The 20,150-nt window shown below is 52.0% G+C and overlaps 1 protein-coding gene across 1 annotated transcript in view; it reads right to left on the reverse strand.

Moving 5' to 3' along the window:
- Positions 1-20,150, reverse strand: part of MEF2D (myocyte enhancer factor 2D) — a 76,406-nt gene that overhangs the window by 13,389 nt on the left and 42,867 nt on the right. The window contains 6 exon segments of the mRNA XM_071726948.1: positions 2,310-2,330; positions 2,550-2,746; positions 5,871-5,927; positions 9,757-9,967; positions 13,762-13,896; positions 14,045-14,182. Coding sequence (XP_071583049.1) covers positions 2,310-2,330; positions 2,550-2,746; positions 5,871-5,927; positions 9,757-9,967; positions 13,762-13,896; positions 14,045-14,182 — 759 coding nt within the window.

Genomic DNA, 20,150 nt, shown 5'->3' on the forward strand with positions numbered 1-20,150 from the left:
TCTGTGTCCCCTCTGTGTCCCACTGTGTCCCCACTGTGTCCCCTCTCTGGGCCTGATCAGAGGCTCCAAACCTCTGGACTCTGATTCCAGTCACCTCCGATTCCCTGCCTTGGGAACAGGGCAGATCCCACCCCCCACCTGGAAAACACGGGACAGGGGGGATGGCAGTGGGACACCATGGGGGCACAGTGGGGACACTATGGGGACACAATGGGGCACAGTGGGGCACAGTGGGGACACAATGGGGACACAGAGGGGACACAGAGGGGACACTGTGGGGATACAGTGGGGACACCATGGGGGCACAATGGGGCAGATGGGGACAGAATGGGGTCACAGTGAGGACACAATGGGGATATAGTGGGGACACAGTGGGGAAACAATGGGGACATCGTGGGGACACCGTGGGGGACACTGTGGGGATACAGTGGGGACACAATGGGGACAAAATGGGACAAAATGGGGACACAATGGGGCACAGTGGGGACACAGTGGGAACACCATGGGGATAGAGTGGGGACACAACGGGGGCACAATGGGGACAGAATGGGGCAGTGGGGACACCATGGGGACACCGTGGGGACACAAGGGGCAAATTTCCCTCCCAGCCCAGGGAAACTGAGGCACGGAGCTGCTGTGGGTGTCGGGCAGGGGAGGATCAAGGAAGAAAAATTTTGGGGCCGGCAGAATTCAAGCCCTGCTCAATTTTTCCCTTGGCCAAGAGGGAAAAATCAGGCAGTGCCTGAGTCCTGGGGCTTTTTTGGAAGTTTTTCCCAGGCTGAGCTGATCCTGAGTCCCATCTGCCAGAGGGGAATCGTTGGCATAAAGGAGGGGATGGGCAGTGAGCTGGCAGGGGAGGGAAAAAATAAAATAAATAAAATAAATAAAATAAAAATCTAAAAAATAAAAAACATAAAATAGGATAAAAAATAAAAATAAAAAAATAAAAATAAAATAAAATAAATAAAATAAAAATAGGCAGGGGCAGAAAAAAAATTAAAAAACAAAATAAAACAAAATAAATAAATAAAAATTAAAAAATAAAATAAAATAAAATAAAAATAGAAAAAATAAAATAAAATAAAATAAAAATTAAAAAAATAAAATAAATAAAAATTAAAAAACAAAATAAAAATGAAATAAAATAAATAAAATAAAATAAAAGTTAGGCAGGGCAGGGAAAAAATAAATAAAATAAAAATAAAAAAATAAAATAAAATAAATAAAATAAAATCATTAAAAAATAAAAATAAACCAAAACAAAATAAAATAAATAAAATAAAAATTAATAAAATAAAATAAAAATTAAAAAATAAAAGAAAAATAGAATAAATAAAAATTAAAATTAAAATAAAATAAAAAAAATTAAAAATTTAAAAAAAAAATTTTTTAAAATTAAAAAAAAACCCAGTAAAAAAAAACCCAGAAAAATTCCCAGCGGAAGTTTATGGAGCCTGGCAGAGGATTTACTGCAGCTTTTCATCATTTCCTTACTATGGGAAGATGATCCAACTTTTCCAGCTTTTCAGAGCTGTCCCGGGCAGGTCCCCAGGAGGCAGCAGAGCCCAGGGGGGGTCCCAGCAGCACCGACCCAAAAGGGACCCGGGGAAAAACAGCTTTTTTCTTTTTTTTTTTTTTTTGGGGGGGGAGGGGAGAAACCATCTTGCTTTTTTTTTTTAGGGGAAAAACCGTGTTTTTTTTTCTTTTGAGGGGGGAAAGCCAATTTTTTTTGGGGGGAGGGGGAAACCATTTTTTTCCTTGGGGAAGCAAAACCATCTTTTCTTATTTTGTGGGGAAAACCCTTTTATGGGGGGAGGGAAACCATTTTTTTTGGGGGGAGGGAACCATCTTTTTTTTTTTGTAGAGGGAGAACCCATCTTTTCTTTTTTTCGTTTTTTTTTTGTGGGGAGAAACCACTTGTTTTTTTTTTTTGGGGGGGAACCACCTTTTTTTTTTTTTTTTTTTGGGGGGGGGGGAACCACCTTTTTTTTTTTTTTTTTTTTTTGGGGGGGGAAACCACCTTTCTCTTTTTTTGGGGGGCGGGGAAACCACCTTTTTTTTTTTTTTTTTTGGGGGGCGGGGAAGCCACCTTTTTTTTTTTTTTTTGGGGGGGGGGAACCCACCTTTTTTTTTTTTTTTTTTTTTTTTTTGCCATCTCCTTCCTCCTTTCCCCCCGAGTTTTTTCCCTGCAGGGTGGGGGTGACACCCACGCTGCCACCTCCACAGCCACCCCCTCTCCATGCACGCCAGAGGGGACCCTGGGACAACCCCCCCCGGTGCCCACCCCCCCTTTTCACCAGTGAACTCACCAGCGCCAGGTGCTCCTCAGGCTGCCCACGGGAGAACACAGAAAACACCAAATTAACCCCACGGCTCCACCCCCCCCACACCACCCAGGACACGAGGGGGACCCAGCACCCCCCTGTATGAGCCGCCCCCCCCCCCCCTCTCCCAGCACCCCCAGTCCCGAACCCACCCTGGTTTGCTGGGGGGCAGCGGGGTCCCCCCCTACCCGGTAGCCCACCCGGGGGGGTTCGGTAGCCACTCACCAGATGGTGCATCAGGGCCCCCCCCTTGCCCCCCTGGGAGGTGATGACCCGTAAATCCGGCTTGCGGGGGTTGCTGGGCACGGGGGGGCCGTGGGAGGGGGGGGGGGGGGACTTGGCTGGGATGATTTTCCCCAAAGTGCTCCCGTTGGACACCGGGAGGAGGCCGGGAGAGGCCCTGGCACTGCCGTACCCATTGCCTGTGGGGACAAGAGGGGGGACACAGGGGACAGGGCTGAGGGCACGGCCCTGGTGAGCACACGGTGATGGTGAATCCGTGGTGATGGGGAACCCTCACTATGGTGAGCACACGGTGATGGTGAACCTATGGGGAACCTACAGACATTGTGAATCCATTGTGATGGTGAACCCGTGGTGATGGGGAACCCACAGCAATGGTGAACCTATGGTGAACCCCCTGTGATGGTGAATCTGTGGTGAACCCACTGTGATGGTGAATCCATGCTAATGGTGAACCTATGGTGATGGTGAACCTGTGGTGATGGTGAGAAAACCTATGGTGAACCACTGTGATGGTGAATCCATGGTGATGGTGAACCTATGGGGAACCTACAGAGATTGTGAATCCATTGTGATGGTGAACCCGTGGTGATGGGGAACCCACAGCAATGGTGAACCTATGGTGAACCCTCTGGCTATGGTGAACCCACTGTGATGGTGAATCCATGCTAATGGTGAACCTATGGTGATGGTGAACCTGTGGTGATGGTGAGAACCTATGGTGAACCCACTGTGATGGTGAATCCATGGTGATGGTGAACCTATGGGGAACCTACAGAGATTGTGAATCCATTGTGATGGGGAACCCGTGGTGATGGGGAACCCACAGCAATGGTGAACCTATGGTGAACCCCTGGCTATGCTGAACCCACTGTGATGGTGAATCTGTGGTGAACCCACTGTGATAGTGAATCCATGCTAATTGTGAACCTATGGTGATGGTGAGAACCTATGGTGAACCCACTGTGATGGTGAAACCCATGCTAATGGTGAACCCGTGGTGATGGTGAGAACCTATGGTGAACCCACTGTGATGGTGAATCCATGGTGATGGTGAACCTATGGTGATGGTGAACCTATGGTGATGGTGAACCTATGGTGATGGTGAAGCCCTGGCTATGCTGAACCCACAGTGATGGTGAACCTCCAGTGATGGAAATTCATGGTGATGGTGAACCCACTCTGATGGTGAACCTATGGTGAACTCCTGCCTATGGTGAATCCACAGTGACAGTGAACCCACAGTGATGGTGACTCCATGCTAATGGTGAACCCCTGGCTATAGTGAACCCTGGCTATGGTGAGCACAGCCATGGTGAGCTGTGTCACCAGGGCTCCATGGGGTCTCTTTTAGGGCCCCTCCAACCAACCCCAATAAACATTTGGGCCTCTCGTGCTGCCCCAGGAGGGCACCAGCTGTGGTGACCACTGGTGAGGTTCACTTTTAAAGTTCACTTTTAATTTTTTTTTTAATGATCCCAGGGTGCAAAGAGGAGCTGGGGACTCACTGCCAGCACTGGGGGGGGCTGACGTTCCCCCCCCCCCCCCCCATCCTGCTGCCCCACTTCAGGATTTTGTGTGAAGAGAGAGGGAAAAAAAAGAAAAAAAAAAAAAAAAAAAAGAAGAAAAAAGGGAAGGAACTAAAAAAAATTTAAAAGGAAAAGCATCAGGAATGGTGGAGGTTTGGGGATGGGGGGGTCTGGATTGGGGGGGATCAGGACAATGGGGGTCAGGGATGGGGGGCCAGGAAGGGGGGGGATCAGGGATGGGGGGGTTAGGGGACAGGGGGTGTCAGGAATGAGGGGGTCAGGATGGGGGGGTCAGGGGTGGGGGGAGGTCTGGAATGGGGGGGATCAGGGATAGGGGAGTCAGGGGACATTGGGGTGTCTGGGATGAGGGGTCAGGGATGGGGGGGTTTGGGGATGGGGGGGGCCAGGGACAGTGGGGGTCAGGGATGGGGGGGGTCAGGGATGGGGGGGATCAGGGATGGGGGGGTCAGGGATGGGGGGGTCAGGGATGGGGGGGTCAGGGAATGGTGGGGCTCAGGGGACAGTGGGGGTCAGGGATGGGGGGGATCAGGGATGGGGGGGTCAGGGAATGGTGGGGGCTTGGGAATGGTGGGGCTCAGGGGACAGCGGGGGTCAGGGATGGTGGGGGTCAGGGATGGGGGGGATCAGGGATGGGGGGGATCAGGGATGGGGGGGTCAGGGAATGGTGGGGCTCAGGGACAGTGGGGGTCAGGGATGGTGGGGGGTCTGGTGACAGCAGGGATCCAGAGATGGTGGGGGGGTCTGGTGAGAAGGTTTGGGGTTGGTGGGGGGTCTGGTGAGAGTGGGGTTCGGGGCTGGGCAGGCTGGGCTCCTCCTGCTGTTTCCTGGAGCAGGGGCAGGAACGCCGGGAATGCTGCGGTGACGTCAATGGTGACATTCAGGGACCCTGCCAAGCCCCGTGCTGGGGCTGCTCCCAACAGCCTGGGTGGGACAGGGGCTGCCCAGGGGTCCCCTAAAATACCCCGGGGGGGGACATGCAGCCCCCCAGCTGCCTGGCAGGGGGGTGCTCTCCAATTTTTTTTTAATTAGGGCAACCCAAACCTCCCCCCTCCTCCTCCTCCTCCTCCTCCTCCTTCTCCTTCCTTCTCCTTCTCCTTCTCCTTCTCCTTCTCCTCTCCTTCTCCTTCTCCTTCTCCTCTCTCTCCTCCTCCTCCTTCTTCTTCTCCTTCTCCTTCTCCTTCTCCTTCTCCTCCTCTTCCCTCCTCCTCGGGGCTCTCAGCCCACAGCCCCACCACAAAAAGCCCCCAAGGAGAGGAGGGGGGGACCCAGCACCCCCCCCAGTCCCCCCCCTCTCCAGGACCCATTGGGGACCTTTTGGCTCAGGAGCTCCCATCCCAGCCATGGGCAGAGGAAGGAGGATTTTATAATTCCTGGGATTTACAGCCAGGCAGCCAAACCACAAGGGCTGAGCCTCATCAGTGCCGAGGCCCTCGGAGTGGAAAGGCCCTTGAAGAGATTTCTTTTATTTTTTTTTCCTTGCTGTAAAATTCCTTTCTAGGGCCCAAAAAGGAAGGAAGAATCAGGTGGGAAGCGACTTAGCCCAGGGCTGCCCAAAACCTCCAAACCCACCTCAGTCACCTCTGATTTGCAGCTCTCCCAAAAAATCCCAGGGGAGATGCTGACACACTTCCCACCCTTCCTGCCTCCATCCCTGCTCCACATCCCAAACCCTCCATCCCCCCAAGCCAAAGCCTATGGAAGGGAGGGGAAACTGAGGCACGGAGTGGTCCCAGAGCGTTGGCTCCTGACTTACCCACAGGGCTCGGGCAGGCTCCATTGGTGTTGTTCAGATCCCCCCCCAGCATTGCTCCTGGAAAACAATTGGGAACACGGGATCAGCACGGGCTGGGAAAGGAGGAGAAGCATCCTGGGGATTGGGGGGAGAGGAAGAGGAAGGAAAAGGAGCTGAGGGAAAGGAATTCTCGGGCCGAATAAGCGGCATTCCTGGTGATCAGGTTGGGAAAAATTATCCAGGCAGATCCCTTTCCTTTGGGAAGGAGCCAGGGGGTGCAGGAGCTTTTCCCTGGAAAAGACTCCGGCTATTTAATTCCAAGCCCCTCTTTGGGATGTGGGGGGACAGAAACGTGAAACCCCATTAACACCATTAACACCAGTACCTCCCCCTCCCCTGCTGCTGGGGCTCAGCTTTTTTTCCCACGCCAGAGGAAACCATCCCAGAAGCCTTTTTATCCCAAATAAACCCAGTGTTTCACTCTGCCTGCAAAAATATCATTTTTTTTCTTTATTTTTTTTCTTTTTTTTTTTTTTTTAATTTTATTTTCTTGCCTTGCCATTCAGTTATTTCTGAAAGCCACAAAGCCACCTATTCACAGGGCTCCAACCGCAGTCATCCCGGAGCCTCCCATCCCAAACCCCACCCAGACAGGGTAACCTGGGACAAAGCCCTTTTTTTTTTTCTTCCTTTTTTTCCCTTTCCTTCCCTTATTTTTCCTTTCCTTTCCTTTTTTTTTTTTTTTTCTTTCTTTTTTTCCTTTTTTTTTCTTTTTTTTCCTTTTTTTTTCCTTTTTTTTTTTTTCCTTTTTTTTCCTTTATTCCTTTTTTTTCCTTTTTTTTCCTTTTCCTTTCCTTTCCTTTCCTTTCTTTCCTTTCCTTTCCTTTCCTTTCTTTCCTTTCCTTTCCTTTCCTTTCCTTTCCTTTTCCTTTCCTTTCCTTTCCTTTCCTTTCCTTTCCTTTCCTTCCTTTCCTTTTCCTTTCCTTTCCTTTCCTTTCCTTTCCTTTCCTTCCTTTCCTTTCCTTTCCTTCTTCCTTTCCTTTCCTTTCCTTTCCTTCCTTCCTCTTCCCTTCCCTTCCCTTCCCTTCCCTTCCTTCCCTCTTCCTCCTTCCCTTCCTCCCTTCCTTCCATTCCTTTCCTTTTCCTTTTCCTTTTCCTTTTCCTTTTCCTTTTCCTTTTCCTTTTCCTTTTCCTTTTCCTTTCCTTTCCTTTTTTCCCTTTTTTCCAGACCCCTTCTCTCAGCTTTGGGAAGAGGAGCAGGATGGATGCTTAGAAAAGGGCAAGGTGACCCCTTCTAAACATCATCCCCCCTCCTCTTGGGTGGGAGGAAAGAGGAGGAGCAGGAGGGAGGAAGGCAAAGAAAGGCAAGGAAAAAACCCAGGAAAACCGAGCAGCATCATTCCTGGGAAATATCCTCCAGGTAGATCCTTTGGCAAAGCCAGAGGTCCTGATGTTTCCAAGTGGAGGAGCAGGGCTGGGGGACCCCACTTGCACCCCAGCCCTGGGCACCCACCCATGTTCACCCCCTTTGGGTGGGTGATGCTGACCCCAGCCCCACAAACCCTCCTGGCCACCCCTCTGCTGCCCCAACCTTCTGCTCCTCGCTAAAAAAAATAATAATAAAATAAAATAAAGGGAAATAATAAAAAAACAAAATAAAATAAAATAAAATAAAATAAAATAAAATAAAATAAAATAAAATAAAATAAAATAAAAAATAAAATAAATAAATAAATAAATAAATAAACCCAACCCAAACCCAAAAAAGCTCTTTCTAACATGTGCAAGGGCCTGGCTCCTATACACAGAATTTCTTCCATGTCCCAGGCAGTGAGTGAATGAGATGCAGATGGGCTTGGAACACCTCTGGAATCCCAAATCCATGATCCATCCCTGAGCTGAGGGAGGGGACTCGCCCTGCTCCATCCCCCTCCTCTTTTTCTTTTCAGCTGCCAGGGGCAGGGGCTCTGCCACTCACCCTGGGCTCAGGAGCTGCTCTTTGGGATCCATCCCCAGCACGAAGCCCCTCCAGGATGAGGTCTGGGGGTCCTTAAAATCCCTGGGAAGAGTGCGGTGACCCCAAACCTCCTTGATCGTCCCTCACCCCCTCCCCAGGCACCTCTCTTTTCTCTGACACCCATCCTGCATCTCTCAGCCCTTCTCCCACCCTTCTCCCACTTTACAACCCCCCCAGGGGGGCTGCACCTGAGTCCCCCCCCCCAGATGTCCGGGACAGTCCCAATCCCTGGTTCTGCCATTTGCAGCCCGGGCCATTTATTTTTTTTTTTATTTTTAATTTTTTTTTTTCCACACCATCTGTGACAACCAAAATAGCAGGCAGGGGCTTTCTGCACGCTATTTATTCCTTCTGATGGCACCAGGGGAGGGGTTGGGCTGTGCTCACACGTCCTCATCCTGTCCCTGCTGCAGGGGACATGGGGACGAGTCCCTCTCCCCCTGCCCTGTCCCTCCCCACCCATCACCGGTCCCTGCTGGACAGGACGGGTCCCAGGGATCTGTCAGCAGATCCCAGGCAGGAATTAATTCCTGCTCGACCGACTCCAACCAGCTCAGCCAGCCTCAGAAAAGCCCTTTTTAGGCAGCAGTCCCCTTGTCACCAGAGTGCCACCGGCAGCCACCCCCGAGCCTGGGAACGGCGCCGGGTGACTCATTCCCCTTCTGCTGCCCCAGCTCCAAAGGGATCCTGCGGGGATCCAGCTCTCCCAAAGACCTTGGGAAGGTCCAGTTAAGAGGCCCAGGTACAAACTGGGGGCATCCCAGAAGCCCAGACTGGGTTGGGTTAGGAGGGACCATGCAGAGCACCCACTTCCAACCCCTCCCACCCCCCAGGGCCAGGGTGCTCCAAGCCCCATCCCAAACCAGACCATGCTCCCTGATTTTAAGGCAAGCTGGAGATGGGGAGCATCAGACAGGGGTTTGTAAAGGTGCCCTGGCAAAGAATCAAAGCACAGTCTGGAAGGGACCTAACAGAGCACCCAGTGCCCCCCCTGCCATGGGCAGGGACCCCTCCCACAGCCCAGGGGGCTCCAAGCCCCATCCAACCTCCAACATTCCCAGGGATGGGGCAGCCACAGCTTCTGGGGGTGACTGGGGCTCAGCACCCTCACCCCAAAGAATTTCTTCCTAATGGCCAACCTACATTTCCCCTTTTCAATTTAAAGCAAATAACCTTCAGCCCATCCCTCCAGGCCCTTGTCCCAAGTCCCTCCCCAGCTTTCCTGGAGCCCTTCAGGCACTGGAAGGTGCTCTGAGGTCTCCCCAGAATCTTCTCCTTCTCCTTCTCCTTCTCCTTCTCCTTCTCCTTCTCCTTCTCCTTCTCCTTCTCCTTCTCCTTCTCCTTCTCCTTCTCCTTCTCCTTCTCCTTCTCCTTCTCCTTCTCTTCTCCAGCCTCAACACCCCCAACTCTCTCCCCCTGGCTCCAGAGCTGCTCCAGCCCTCCCAGCAGCTCCAGGACCTCCTCTGGAATGGCTCCAACAGCTCCGTGTCCTTCTGCTGATGGGGGACCCCAGAGCTGGACCCAGCTTTACCCCAGGGGGTGTCCCAGAGGGGACCAGAGGGGGACAATCCCCCCTCACCTTCCTGGTCACACTGCTGAAGATGCACCCTCAGACAGGGGTGGGGCAGCTTCTGGGGCTCAGCACCCTCACCCCAAAGAATTTCTCCCTCCCTCCCCAAGATCTCCTCTCCATCTCCCCTCTTGCAGCTGGAAACCCTTCCCCCTCATCCCATCCCTCCAGGCCCTTGTCCCAAGTCCCTCCCCAGCTTTCCTGGATCCCTTCAGGCACTGGGGGGTGCTCCCAGCTCTCCCTTCTCGGGTGCCCCTCATTTGGGGTGTTCAGTGCTGAGCAGCAGAGGATGAGGAGCAGGGGGGGTGCCTGTGTCTGACCTGCACTCGCCGGCCTCTGGGGCAGCCCTGGGGACACCGTGTTCCTCTGCAGGGATGGCTGCTGGGGGGAGAGGAGCCGGGGGTCTGTCAGCGAGGAGGTCACCAGGGACTGGGTCACCAGGGAGCTGCCGGGGTTGCTGAACTGCAGAGTGTTCTGGTTGCTCACCGGGACCGTCACCGGCATCGCGAAGTTTGGAGCGGGCACTGCAGACTGGGGAGAGAGCAGGGGGGGGACACAGAAACATGGAATGGGTTAAAGGGACCTTAAAGACCACCCCATGCCATGGGCAGGGACCCCTCCCACAGCCCAGGGGGCTCCAAGCCCCATCCAACCTCCAACATTCCAGGGATGGGGCAGCCACAGCTTCTGGGGGTGACCTGGGGCTCAGCACCCTCAAATTAAAGAATTTCTTCCCAATGTCCAACCTCCATTTCCCCTTTTCCAATTTCAAGCCACTCTCTAATGAGAATATATGATACAAATAATGAGAACTCGGGGTGAGATCCAGAACCAGAGAATCATGGAATGGGTTGGGTTGGAAGGAACCAGAAAACTCATCCAGTGCCCCCCCTGCCATGGGCAGGGACCCCTCCCCCAGCCAGGGGGCTCCAAGCCCCATCCAAGCTCCAACATTCCCAGGGATGGGGCAGCCACAGCTTCTGGGGGTGACCTGGGGCTCAGCACCCTCACCCCAAAGAATTTCTCCCTCACATCTCCCCTCCTGAAGCTGGAAACTTGTTCCTCCTTTTGTCTGAACTCACAGTGAGGAGTTCAAAGCCCCTTTGCCTGCAGACCTTGGAATGGGTTGGGTTGGAAGGAACCAGAAAACTCATCCAGTGCCCCCCCTGCCATGGGCAGGGACCCCTCCACAGCCCAGGGGGTTCCAAGCCCCATCCAAACACCCAACATTTCCAGGGATGGGGCAGCCACAGCTTCCCTGGGCATCCTGCTCCAGGGCTCAGCACCCTCTGGATGTCCCCACTTGAAAGGTTCTGAGCAGGGACAGAGCTGATCCTGCACCTCAGCAGCACAAACAACCCCCTTTAATTTCACTTTATCACAAATTTATTCACAAATCCCACTTAATTTCCCCAATGCTGGGTGGGATGGTGGCAGGGATGGAGCTGGGTCCCCCCTGAGGCTGGGGGCAGAGGGAGCTGAGCATCCCCCCTACTGCAGCCCGGGTGCTCCCCTCCAGAAATCCACTCCCAGACAGGGGGATTTTTAATTTTAGGGTAAAAAGGGAGGAGTGGGACTGTCTGCTGGCAACCCCTCCCCCTGCTCAGCCCTGGGACCTCATTCCTGCTGCAAAACCGGGAGGCAGAGCAGGTTTTTGGGCAGGCCCCAGCACCGTTGGGTAATAAATCACTGCGTGCCTGTGCCTTCCCAGGAAAAAAAAAATAAAATAAAAAAAGGCAACTCCCCCCTCTTCTTCCCTGTGCATTGCATCTTAAGCAATGCTGGGATAAAGCTGGGAGGTTGATGCAGCAGCTGGGGAGCAGAGTTTTGCTTTTCATCTCTTTTCCCTTGCACCTTTACCCAGGGTGATGCTGCAGGGAGATGTCCCAAGTCCCTCCCCAACCCCAGGGATGGGGAAAAAACAGAGAAGGTGTTTCCCATTTAAGTTGAAAATGTCAGGGCTGGGGGAAGATGCACACATCAGCCAAACTTCGAGGTTTTTGGGGGTTTTTTTTCCTGTTTTTTTTTCATTAAAAGCGATTAGAAACACCCAGTGCAGAAGCCACACTGCTGCCCCTCTTTAGCAAACCAGGCTGTTGTTAAAAGCTTCTCCCCAGCCTAGTTAGTTCTCATCACACACAAAACCAGATGGTTAAAGAGGAGAAAGACCAAAAAAAAGGAGAAAAAAAAAAAAAGGGATCTTTCTCCACCCAAACACACACACCCTGCACGGGGAGGTTTAGTGTAGGGAGCCAAATGCTAACACCCAAATTATGAGGTGCCCAGCACCTGAATGCCACCCTCAAAATGATGCTGTGGGCAGGGACTGTCCCTTTATGGCCCATCTGGATGTGGTCCCAGTGACAGGAGCATCCTGGCAGCTCTCCCTCTGCAGCAGGGAAGCTGGGAGGTTGTGCAGCCCCTGCTCTCCCAGGTGGGTTTGCACCAAGCAGAAAGCTCTGCTGGGTTTTTGAGCTGTTTCAGGTGTTTTCAGGGTGTCCAAGCAGGGCTGTGCAAGCCCTGGGGGGTGCAAACCTGAGCCTGGAACCTCCAGGAGGACCTCAGAGGGGCTAAACCAGCCCTAAACTCAGCCCAGAAACCAGCACCACCTGCACCCTGCTTTGTTTCACCTCTCTCAGGGCACACCCTTCACCCCCCCACCCCCAAAAAAAAAAAAGCAGGGGATGGAGATTGAGATTTTGGGGTCCCTGAGAGGCTCCAGGGACGTGGCAGTGCTCACCTTCCAGTGAGCAAAATAAAGAGCCAGGGATTTCACAAGAGCCAACTGTCAAGAAAAGCCAGAATTTTAACCTCTGTCATAGAATGGTTTGGGTTGGGAGGGACCTTGAAGATCTCCCAGTGCTACAGGGACAGGGACACCTCCCCCAGCCCCATCCAACCTCCAGGGATGGGGCAGCCACAGCTTCTGGGGGTGACCTGGGGCTCAGCACCCTCAAATTCAAGAATTTCCTCCTAATGTCCAACCTCCATTTCCCCTTTTCCAATTTCAAGCCACTCTCTAATGAGAATATATGATACAAATAATGAGACCTTGGTGTGAGATCCAGAACCAGAGAATCATGGAATGGGTTGGGTTGGAAGGGACCCTAAAACTCCCCCAGTGCCCCCCCTGCCATGGGCAGGGACCCCTCCCCCAGCCCAGGGGGCTCCAAGCCCCATCCAAACACCCAACATTCCCAGGGATGGGGCAGCCACAGCTTCTGGGGGTGACCTGGGGCTCAAATTAAAGAATTTCTCCCCAAGATCTCCTCTCCATCTCCCCTCTTCCATCCCAAAGCCATTCCCCCTTACCCCATCTCTCCAGGCCCTTGTCCCAAGTCCCTCCCCAGCTTTCCTGGATCCCTTCAGGCACTGGGTGGGGGGGTGCAAAACACAGAAGGGAAGATTGGGGAGGGTTTGAATTATTTTATTATTTACAGCACTGTAATTTTTTGCAGTGCTGCAGCTCCCCCCTTTGGGAATGAGTCCCCTTTCTGCTCCCAGCAGCATTAATTATGGCTGCAGGGATTTGGGGTCAATCCCCCTGCAGAAGCCTTCCCTGCATCAATGGTCTCTGCTCCCTTCAACTAACAACTAATTTGAAATGGGTCCTCCTCCCCCTCCCCCTCCCCCTCCTCCTCCTCCTCCTCCTCCTCCTACTTCTCCTTCTCCTTCTCCTTCTCCTTCTCCTTCTCCTCCTCCTTCTCCTCCTCCTCATCCTCCTCCTCCCAGCTCCTGCCACAAATCCCTTTCAGTGCTGTCCTGATGCCACCCTGGTGACAGCTCCTGGATCACAGACTAAAACCTCTCTGGATTTCTGCCACGGCCACCAGCTGCCCTCAGGGCTGGGGGGATTTAAGGGGGGGGGGAATTAATGCAAGAAGAACCCAAACCAGGAGGAGTCTTGCAGGGATAACTCAGGGAAAGAGCCTGATTTGGGGGGGAAAAGAGACAAAAAAAAAAAGGTGGGGGCTTTAACCCATTATTTGCAGCCAAGGAGTAAACAGGGCTGTCCTCTTGTGCTGCCTGGCCAGAGCTATGGAAGCTGAGGAATTCTGATGGGAATACTTTTTCTGATGGGAATACTTTTCCCAAGGGTTTTTCTTGCTTTTCCAGGAGGGAAAGAGGAGAGTCCCTCAAAGCCCCTCATTCCTCTCCCCCACCCTCCCTGGGTGCATTCGGGGCTGCGTTTGCATCGGCTCCTCTGGCACAGCAAGGCAAAGCCATGCAAAAAAATCCCAAAAACTCCAAAAAAACCCCAACAACTCCCCCTCCCCATCAGCGGGGAGGGTCGGGGGTGGGGCTGCAGACCACCAGCTACTCACTGCGAGCCGGTAGCTCTGCATCATTTTATCAAACTCCTCATCAATCTTTTTATATTTCTCTTCGGTCTGCGGGGTCAACACAAACACCTCCTCCCCTTCCGGGCTCTCGCACTCCCTGTGCTTCTTGTTCAGCGCCTGTTACGTTGTGGGGAGGGGGGGAAATGGGGAAGGGGGAGGTCAGGGAGGGACCAAAAAAAAAAAAACAAAAAAAAAACGAACAAACAACAGAAAAAAAAAAAAAGAACATAACATGAAGTTTCTCCAGCCAAGGGCACGGACTTACGCCGTATCGCTTGAACAGGATATCCAGATCCTCGCTGCCTTTCCGGAATTTATCCTCCATCAAGGGGCTCTGGTCTATGGAATCGTCCCCGTCGGGCTCCGGGCTGTCACAGCCATTAAAACCTTTCTTTCTTAAGGTCTGCAAACACAATCGGGAGAGTTTGAGATCTAGGAGTGGGGTTGGGGCTGGGGGAAGCCACCCCGAAACATCCCCACCCTGATCCGGGGAGTGAGTGGGGAGAGAGGAGTGAGGAGCCACAGGGTTGGGAGATCGTGGAGGTTCAGGGATTGGGATCCAGAGTTTGGGATTGGGAGCTGGGGTGGCTGTAAGGATGGGTTCAGTGTGAGGATGGAGAGAGGGATAGAGGGAGGGATGGATGGATGGAGGGAAGGATGGAGGGAGGGAGGGATGGGTGGATGGATGGAGGGATGGATGGATGGAGGGATGGAGGGAGGGAGGGATGGATGGATGGATGGATGGATGGATGGATGGATGGATGGATGGATGGATGGAGGGATGGAGGGATGGATGGATGGATGGATGGATGGATGGAGGGATGGATGGATGGATGGATGGAGGGATGGATGGATGGATGGAGGGATGGATGGATGGATGGATCGATGGATGGATGGAGGGATGGAGAGAAACTACTTTGCTTTCAAAGGCTCTGTTTACACCAGAGCTGAACTTGGCTCTGGACCAGCTCAGGCACATTCATCACCTCCAATTACTCCAATGACACAGGAGGGGAAATAAACCTTAATGATATCTGCTCCCTGCTAAAAATAGGGAAAACCTTCTTCCAAACAGGAAAAGGAAAACCCAAAGGAATAATAATGAAAAAACCCAGAAAAAAATAAAGCAGCTTGGCCTTGGCAGAACCATTTCCCAGGGCACGAGGGGGGCCAGGGGTGATGGTGACAACACCCTGGCAGCCCAGGGGTCACCAAACCTTCAGGTTCCCCTCGGGGTGTGGTGATCCCCTCCCCACCCAGGCTCCTCTTGGAGCTGGTTTTGCAGTGTGTGTTCCACATGCACGTTTAATCATTTTATTTTCAAAATACCGACAGCAATTAGCTGCTGTTATGGAGCCAGCACTTGCCAATTTTATTTTTTTTTTTTTTTTTTTTAAGGAGTCAAAGTTACAGAATTTCCTGGAAGACTTGGTCTTTTTTCATGCCAAATTCAGCAGGGGGGGGAAGGGGGAAAAAAAGAAAAAAATCTTGAGAGCATTGACAACTCTCCACTCTCTTCCTAAGCAGCAATAAACACCTCAATTTTGAGGCCAAAATGCATCCTAGAGAGGCTCCTCATCTACCTGTGAGCTCCAGAAAACAGGGAATTTTTGCTGGAGGAGCTAAAAACTGTCAGCATCTCCCAAAGAACTGGCAAATCCCAGAGGCAGGAATCACCACAGCAATCCCTGGCCCCCAGGTCCTGTTTGGAGGATGCTTGGTGACAAGGAGCAATCAGCCCACCCTCCAGGCTGCTTTCCAGCCAGCTGAAGATTTTCAGCAGCTTTTTAATTAAAATTATTCTTTCCTGGGGGTAATTTCCATGCTCATTCCTTCCACTGAAGCTGCAGAGGGGAAAAATCCTCAGCACCTCCAGATCCACCAGCCCAGAGGTTGTCACCCCCCTGACCATGGGGACACCTGCTTGGTGCCACCAAGAATTCCTGCAGCTTCCTAATTATTACCTGATTCCCTAATAATATTTCCTGGCACCCCTAATTGGAGTTAATTGTTGTCTCCCTAGAGCAGAGGGTACTGGGAATAAGCTGGAGGTTCCCAGGGCTCTTCCTGAGGATTTTTCCCTATTATTTTGCTATTTTTGTCCATGTCCTTGTTTGTTTTTAGAAGTGGCCAAAAAAAGCAACGGGTGCTGCCGGTGGGGAAGGAACAGCTTCACCTTTTTTTTTTTTGTTTTTGTTTGGTTTTTTTCCTTTGCTTTCACAAAATTGCTTTTTTTTCTGGGTTTGGTTTTTTTTTTTGGTTTTTTTTTTTTTGTCGCTAACCTTTTGTTTCACTGCTGCACCCAAAAGCTGAGGATTTCTTTAATAAAAAAAGAAACTAAAAAATTAAAAAACAAAAATCCAACCATTCTTTTCATCCTTTTTCAGAGGCAAAATGGAAAATTTGTTCTGTGAGCAGCAGGAAGGCAGATTCTCCAGTGTCTAATAGGGGGCTGTGCCCACCTTGGGGTGTCCAACACAGCTCCAGCCCCGACACCAACCACTGCCTTGGGCTCCTCCCTCTCCCTGGCCACAAATTTCATCAAATCTGCTGCTCAAAAAGAGGTTTGGGATAATAGAAAACACCATTTCCATCCATACAAGCATCAGCAGCTGGCTTTGTGGTGGAGTTTGGGGTTTTTTTTTTCATTTTTTGGTCCAAAAAATGCCCGTCCCCCATTTTCTGCTTTTTGACAAGATGATGTCAAGGGCAAAGAATCCTGGAGCAAGAACCGAGCCCCAAGATTCTCATTTTCAAGATCTCTTTCTTGGAGAAAAGAGCCAAAAAGGGGGAGCAGAGGTTGTTTTCCTCCTCCTTCCCTTTTCCCAGGGAGAGGCAGAAGATGCAAAGAGAGCAGAAATCTGCAGCCTGGGGACCATTGTTGGTTTTCACCTAAAGTAGGATTTAAATTCAAGTCCTTCACAGCAGGAAATTGTCAAAGGAGAAAAAAAGGGGGAGAAATCCACCTGGGAAATGAAGCCCACATCACCCCCAGCTCCATCAGAAGGAGGACACTGCAGGTCCCACTTTTCCAGGCAGTGTTCCCACTCCTGGGATCCCAGCTCAAACAGGAGCAGATTTCCAAGGCAAAAAGGGTGAGAGAAAAGCAGGAAACAGAGAAAATGATGCTGGGCCAGGGTGGGGGTGATGTCCCTTGGAGGAGGGGGACCCAACCCCCCCCAAGGCCTTGGGGAAGTCAGGATAAGGAAAGAGATGGGGATGGAGATGAGAAGGAGAATGGGGATGAGGATGGGGAAAAGGTGGGGATGGAGATGAGGATGAGGATGGGGAAAAGGTGGGGATGGAGATGAGGATGAGGACAGAGAAGAAAATGAGGATGGAGATGAAGATGGAGAAAAGGGTGGGGATGGAGATAAGGATGGGGATAGAGATGAGGATGGGGATGGAGATAAAAATGAGGACAGAGAGGATAATGAGGATGAGGATGAAGATGCAGAAAAGGGTGGGGATGGAGATGACAACAGGGAGGAGAATGAGGATGGGGACAAAGATGCAGAAAAGGGTGGGGATGGAGATAAGATGGGGATGAAGATGGAGATGAGGATGGAAATAAGGATGGGGATGGAGATGAGGATAAGGATGGAGATGAGGATGGGGATGGAGATAAAGATGGAGATGGAGATAAGGAGGGGGATGGGGATGGAGATGAGGATGAGGATGGAAATAAGGATGGGATGAAGATGGAGATAAGGATGGGGATGGAGATGGAGATGAGGACAGAGAGGAGACTGAGGATGGGGATGAAGATGCAGAAAAGGGTGGGGATGGAGATAAGATGGGGATGAAGATGGAGATAAGGATGGGGTTGGAGATGAGGACAGATGAGGATGGGGATAAGGATGAAGCCATGACACCAGCAGCTGCCTCCGCCCTTGTCACCTCCCCAGCATCCTGCCAAATGCCCAATTTTCTGCACTCTGGAGAACGACAACCCCAGCAAAATTCAGGAAAAATTCATCCCCTTCCCTTTCAGAGGGGAGAAGGCCAAGGGAAGGAAAGGAATTGCTGTGACTTTAACTGGCTCCAGAGCATCCCTGTGCCCTCCTCCAAGTCCCTTATCAGGAGCTGGCACATCAGGCAGGCTGGGAGGAAATGAGGAGTGACAGCAAGGAGCAAAGCCAGCGTGATCCCAGGCTGGGAATGCACGTGGCACCCAGCGTGCCTGTCTGGGGCCCTCAGCTGTCCCCTCCCTGATTAAGGGAACCCCCCTTGCTCCAGCCAGGGAGATTTGCTCCGACTTAAAAGCTTCCAACAGCTCCGACTTTGCCGGGCACGGAGAGAGCTGCAGGGCTTGGGAGGGTGGCTGAATCCCATGGAACACTGGAGGTGACCCCACGGGGGATGGTGTCCCCTGAAAAGAAGCTGGAAACCCTTCCCCTTCATCCCATCCCTCCAGGCTCTTGTCCCAAGTCCCTCCCCAGTTTTCCTGGAGCCCTTCAGGCACTGGAAGGTGGTCTGAGGTCTCCCCAGAACCTTCTCTTCTTCTCTCTTCTCTTCTCTTCTCTTCTCTTCTCTTCTCTTCTCCTCTTCTCCTCTCTTATCTTTCTTTTCTCTTCCCTTCTCCTTCTCCTTCTCCTTCTCCTTCTCCTTCTCCTTCTCCTTCTCCTTCTCCTTCTCCTTCTCCTTCTCCTTCTCCTTTCTCCTTCTCCTTCTCCTTCTCCTTCTCCTTCTCCTTCTCCTTCTCCTTCTCCTTCTCCTTCTCCTCCTTTTCTCCTTCTCCTTCTCTTCTCCAGCCTCAACACCCCCAACTCTCTCCCCCTGGCTCCAGAGCTGCTCCAGCCCTCCCAGCAGCTCCAGGACCTCCTCTGGAATGGCTCCAACAGCTCCGTGTCCTTCTGCTGATGGGGACCCCAGAGCTGGACCCAGCTTTACCCCAGGGGGTTTCCCCAGAGGGGACCAGAGGGGACAATCCCCTCCCTGGCCCTGCTGCTCCCACTGCTGGGGCTGCAGCCCAGGACTGGGGGCGTTTCTGAGCTGCCAGTGCACATTTTGGGGAGAAAACAACGTAAAAAAGCTCAAAGCAGCCCTGCTCCAGGATGACAGGAGGATGGGCAGTGATGCTCCAGGAGCCTCCAAACCTGTTCTCATTCCAGTTGGTTTCTCCCTGCAGTGGCTCTGCCCCCCGAGCCCAATGCGTTTGGGTTCCTTTTTTTTTTTTTCTCACCAAATCCTCCCTATGCTCCTCTCCATCTCCTTTTGATGCAGCTCCAGCTTTTCATGTGGTGCAAACACAGTTATTTCTTTGGGTGCCAAGGACTGTGTGTAACTCCTCGGCTCGGGAGTGTTTGCATCTTGGACCAGAAGGGAATGGATAAGGCTGCCCAAAATGTTTATGGTATTTTTAGGCCAAGAGAAATCTGTTCCAACAGGAGCAGCCCGGAGAGGCTGAGCTGAGGAGCCCAGCTGGCAAAATCCTGGGGGTTTTTCATGGTGGGCTACCTGGCTCCGACAGACCCCAAAAAGACCTTTTTGAGACCATTTCTGAGGCCCCCACACAATCGTTTTGTAGCAGCAAAACCATCACCAAAGCCCAGAGAAGGGTGGGGAGGGAGGTGCTGCCCCATGCTTGGCCATGGCTGTGGTGACTTGGGGGATGGGAACTGGTACAAAGCTCTTGAAAAGGAGGGGAAAAAGGAAGATTTAGGTGGCAGTTTGGTTTTGTTGTTTTTTTTCCCCTTTTCCCTCACGAATTCAAAGCCTGAGATGCACCAAAGGGATTCCCAGGCTGCTGGGGAGGGGATGGGACCGATGGCCAAGATGTCACTGGCACAGACCTGTGGCCCAAATGCCCTGGGCTCAAGCCCAGAGATGCTCTGGCAGTGCCAGGGACAAGGCCAAAGTGACAGGGAGGGTCAGTGTGGGTCACTGGAAATGATTTCCAAGCAGCTCCTTGGCATCAGCAAGGTCTGGACATGGTGGCCCTCACAGTGCTGGACTCAGCATCCTTGGAGAGAGCCCCAAAATGCAGCCAGACAAGGTCTGGGCAACCCTGCTCAGCCATGGGATTTGAGCCTGCTTGGATCAGAGACACCCAAAGATCAAAATTACTCTGCAATTCAGGCACTCTCAGTCTGAAAGGACAGAAAGGGACAATGCCACCAAGGCACTGCAGTCAGGTAACCCTGGAAGATGCCTCCAAACCCACCCCTGGACCATAGGAAAGTGCCCCAAAGGAAAGCTGAGCCTCAGTTCAGTAGCTCCACACATAATTCCCAGGTCAACACACAACTTCTGCCACCCAGAACTGAATATTTTTGCAGCCTGGCCCCAAAAAAAGCTGCAAAACCAAGCTGCCAAGCAGCACTGGAGATCTGCTTACCCCCGGGACCCAACCCCTTGTCACCCAGCAC

The sequence above is a fragment of the Heliangelus exortis genome, chromosome 27 (assembly GCF_036169615.1).
Source record: "Heliangelus exortis chromosome 27, bHelExo1.hap1, whole genome shotgun sequence".
NCBI lineage: Eukaryota > Metazoa > Chordata > Aves > Apodiformes > Trochilidae > Heliangelus > Heliangelus exortis.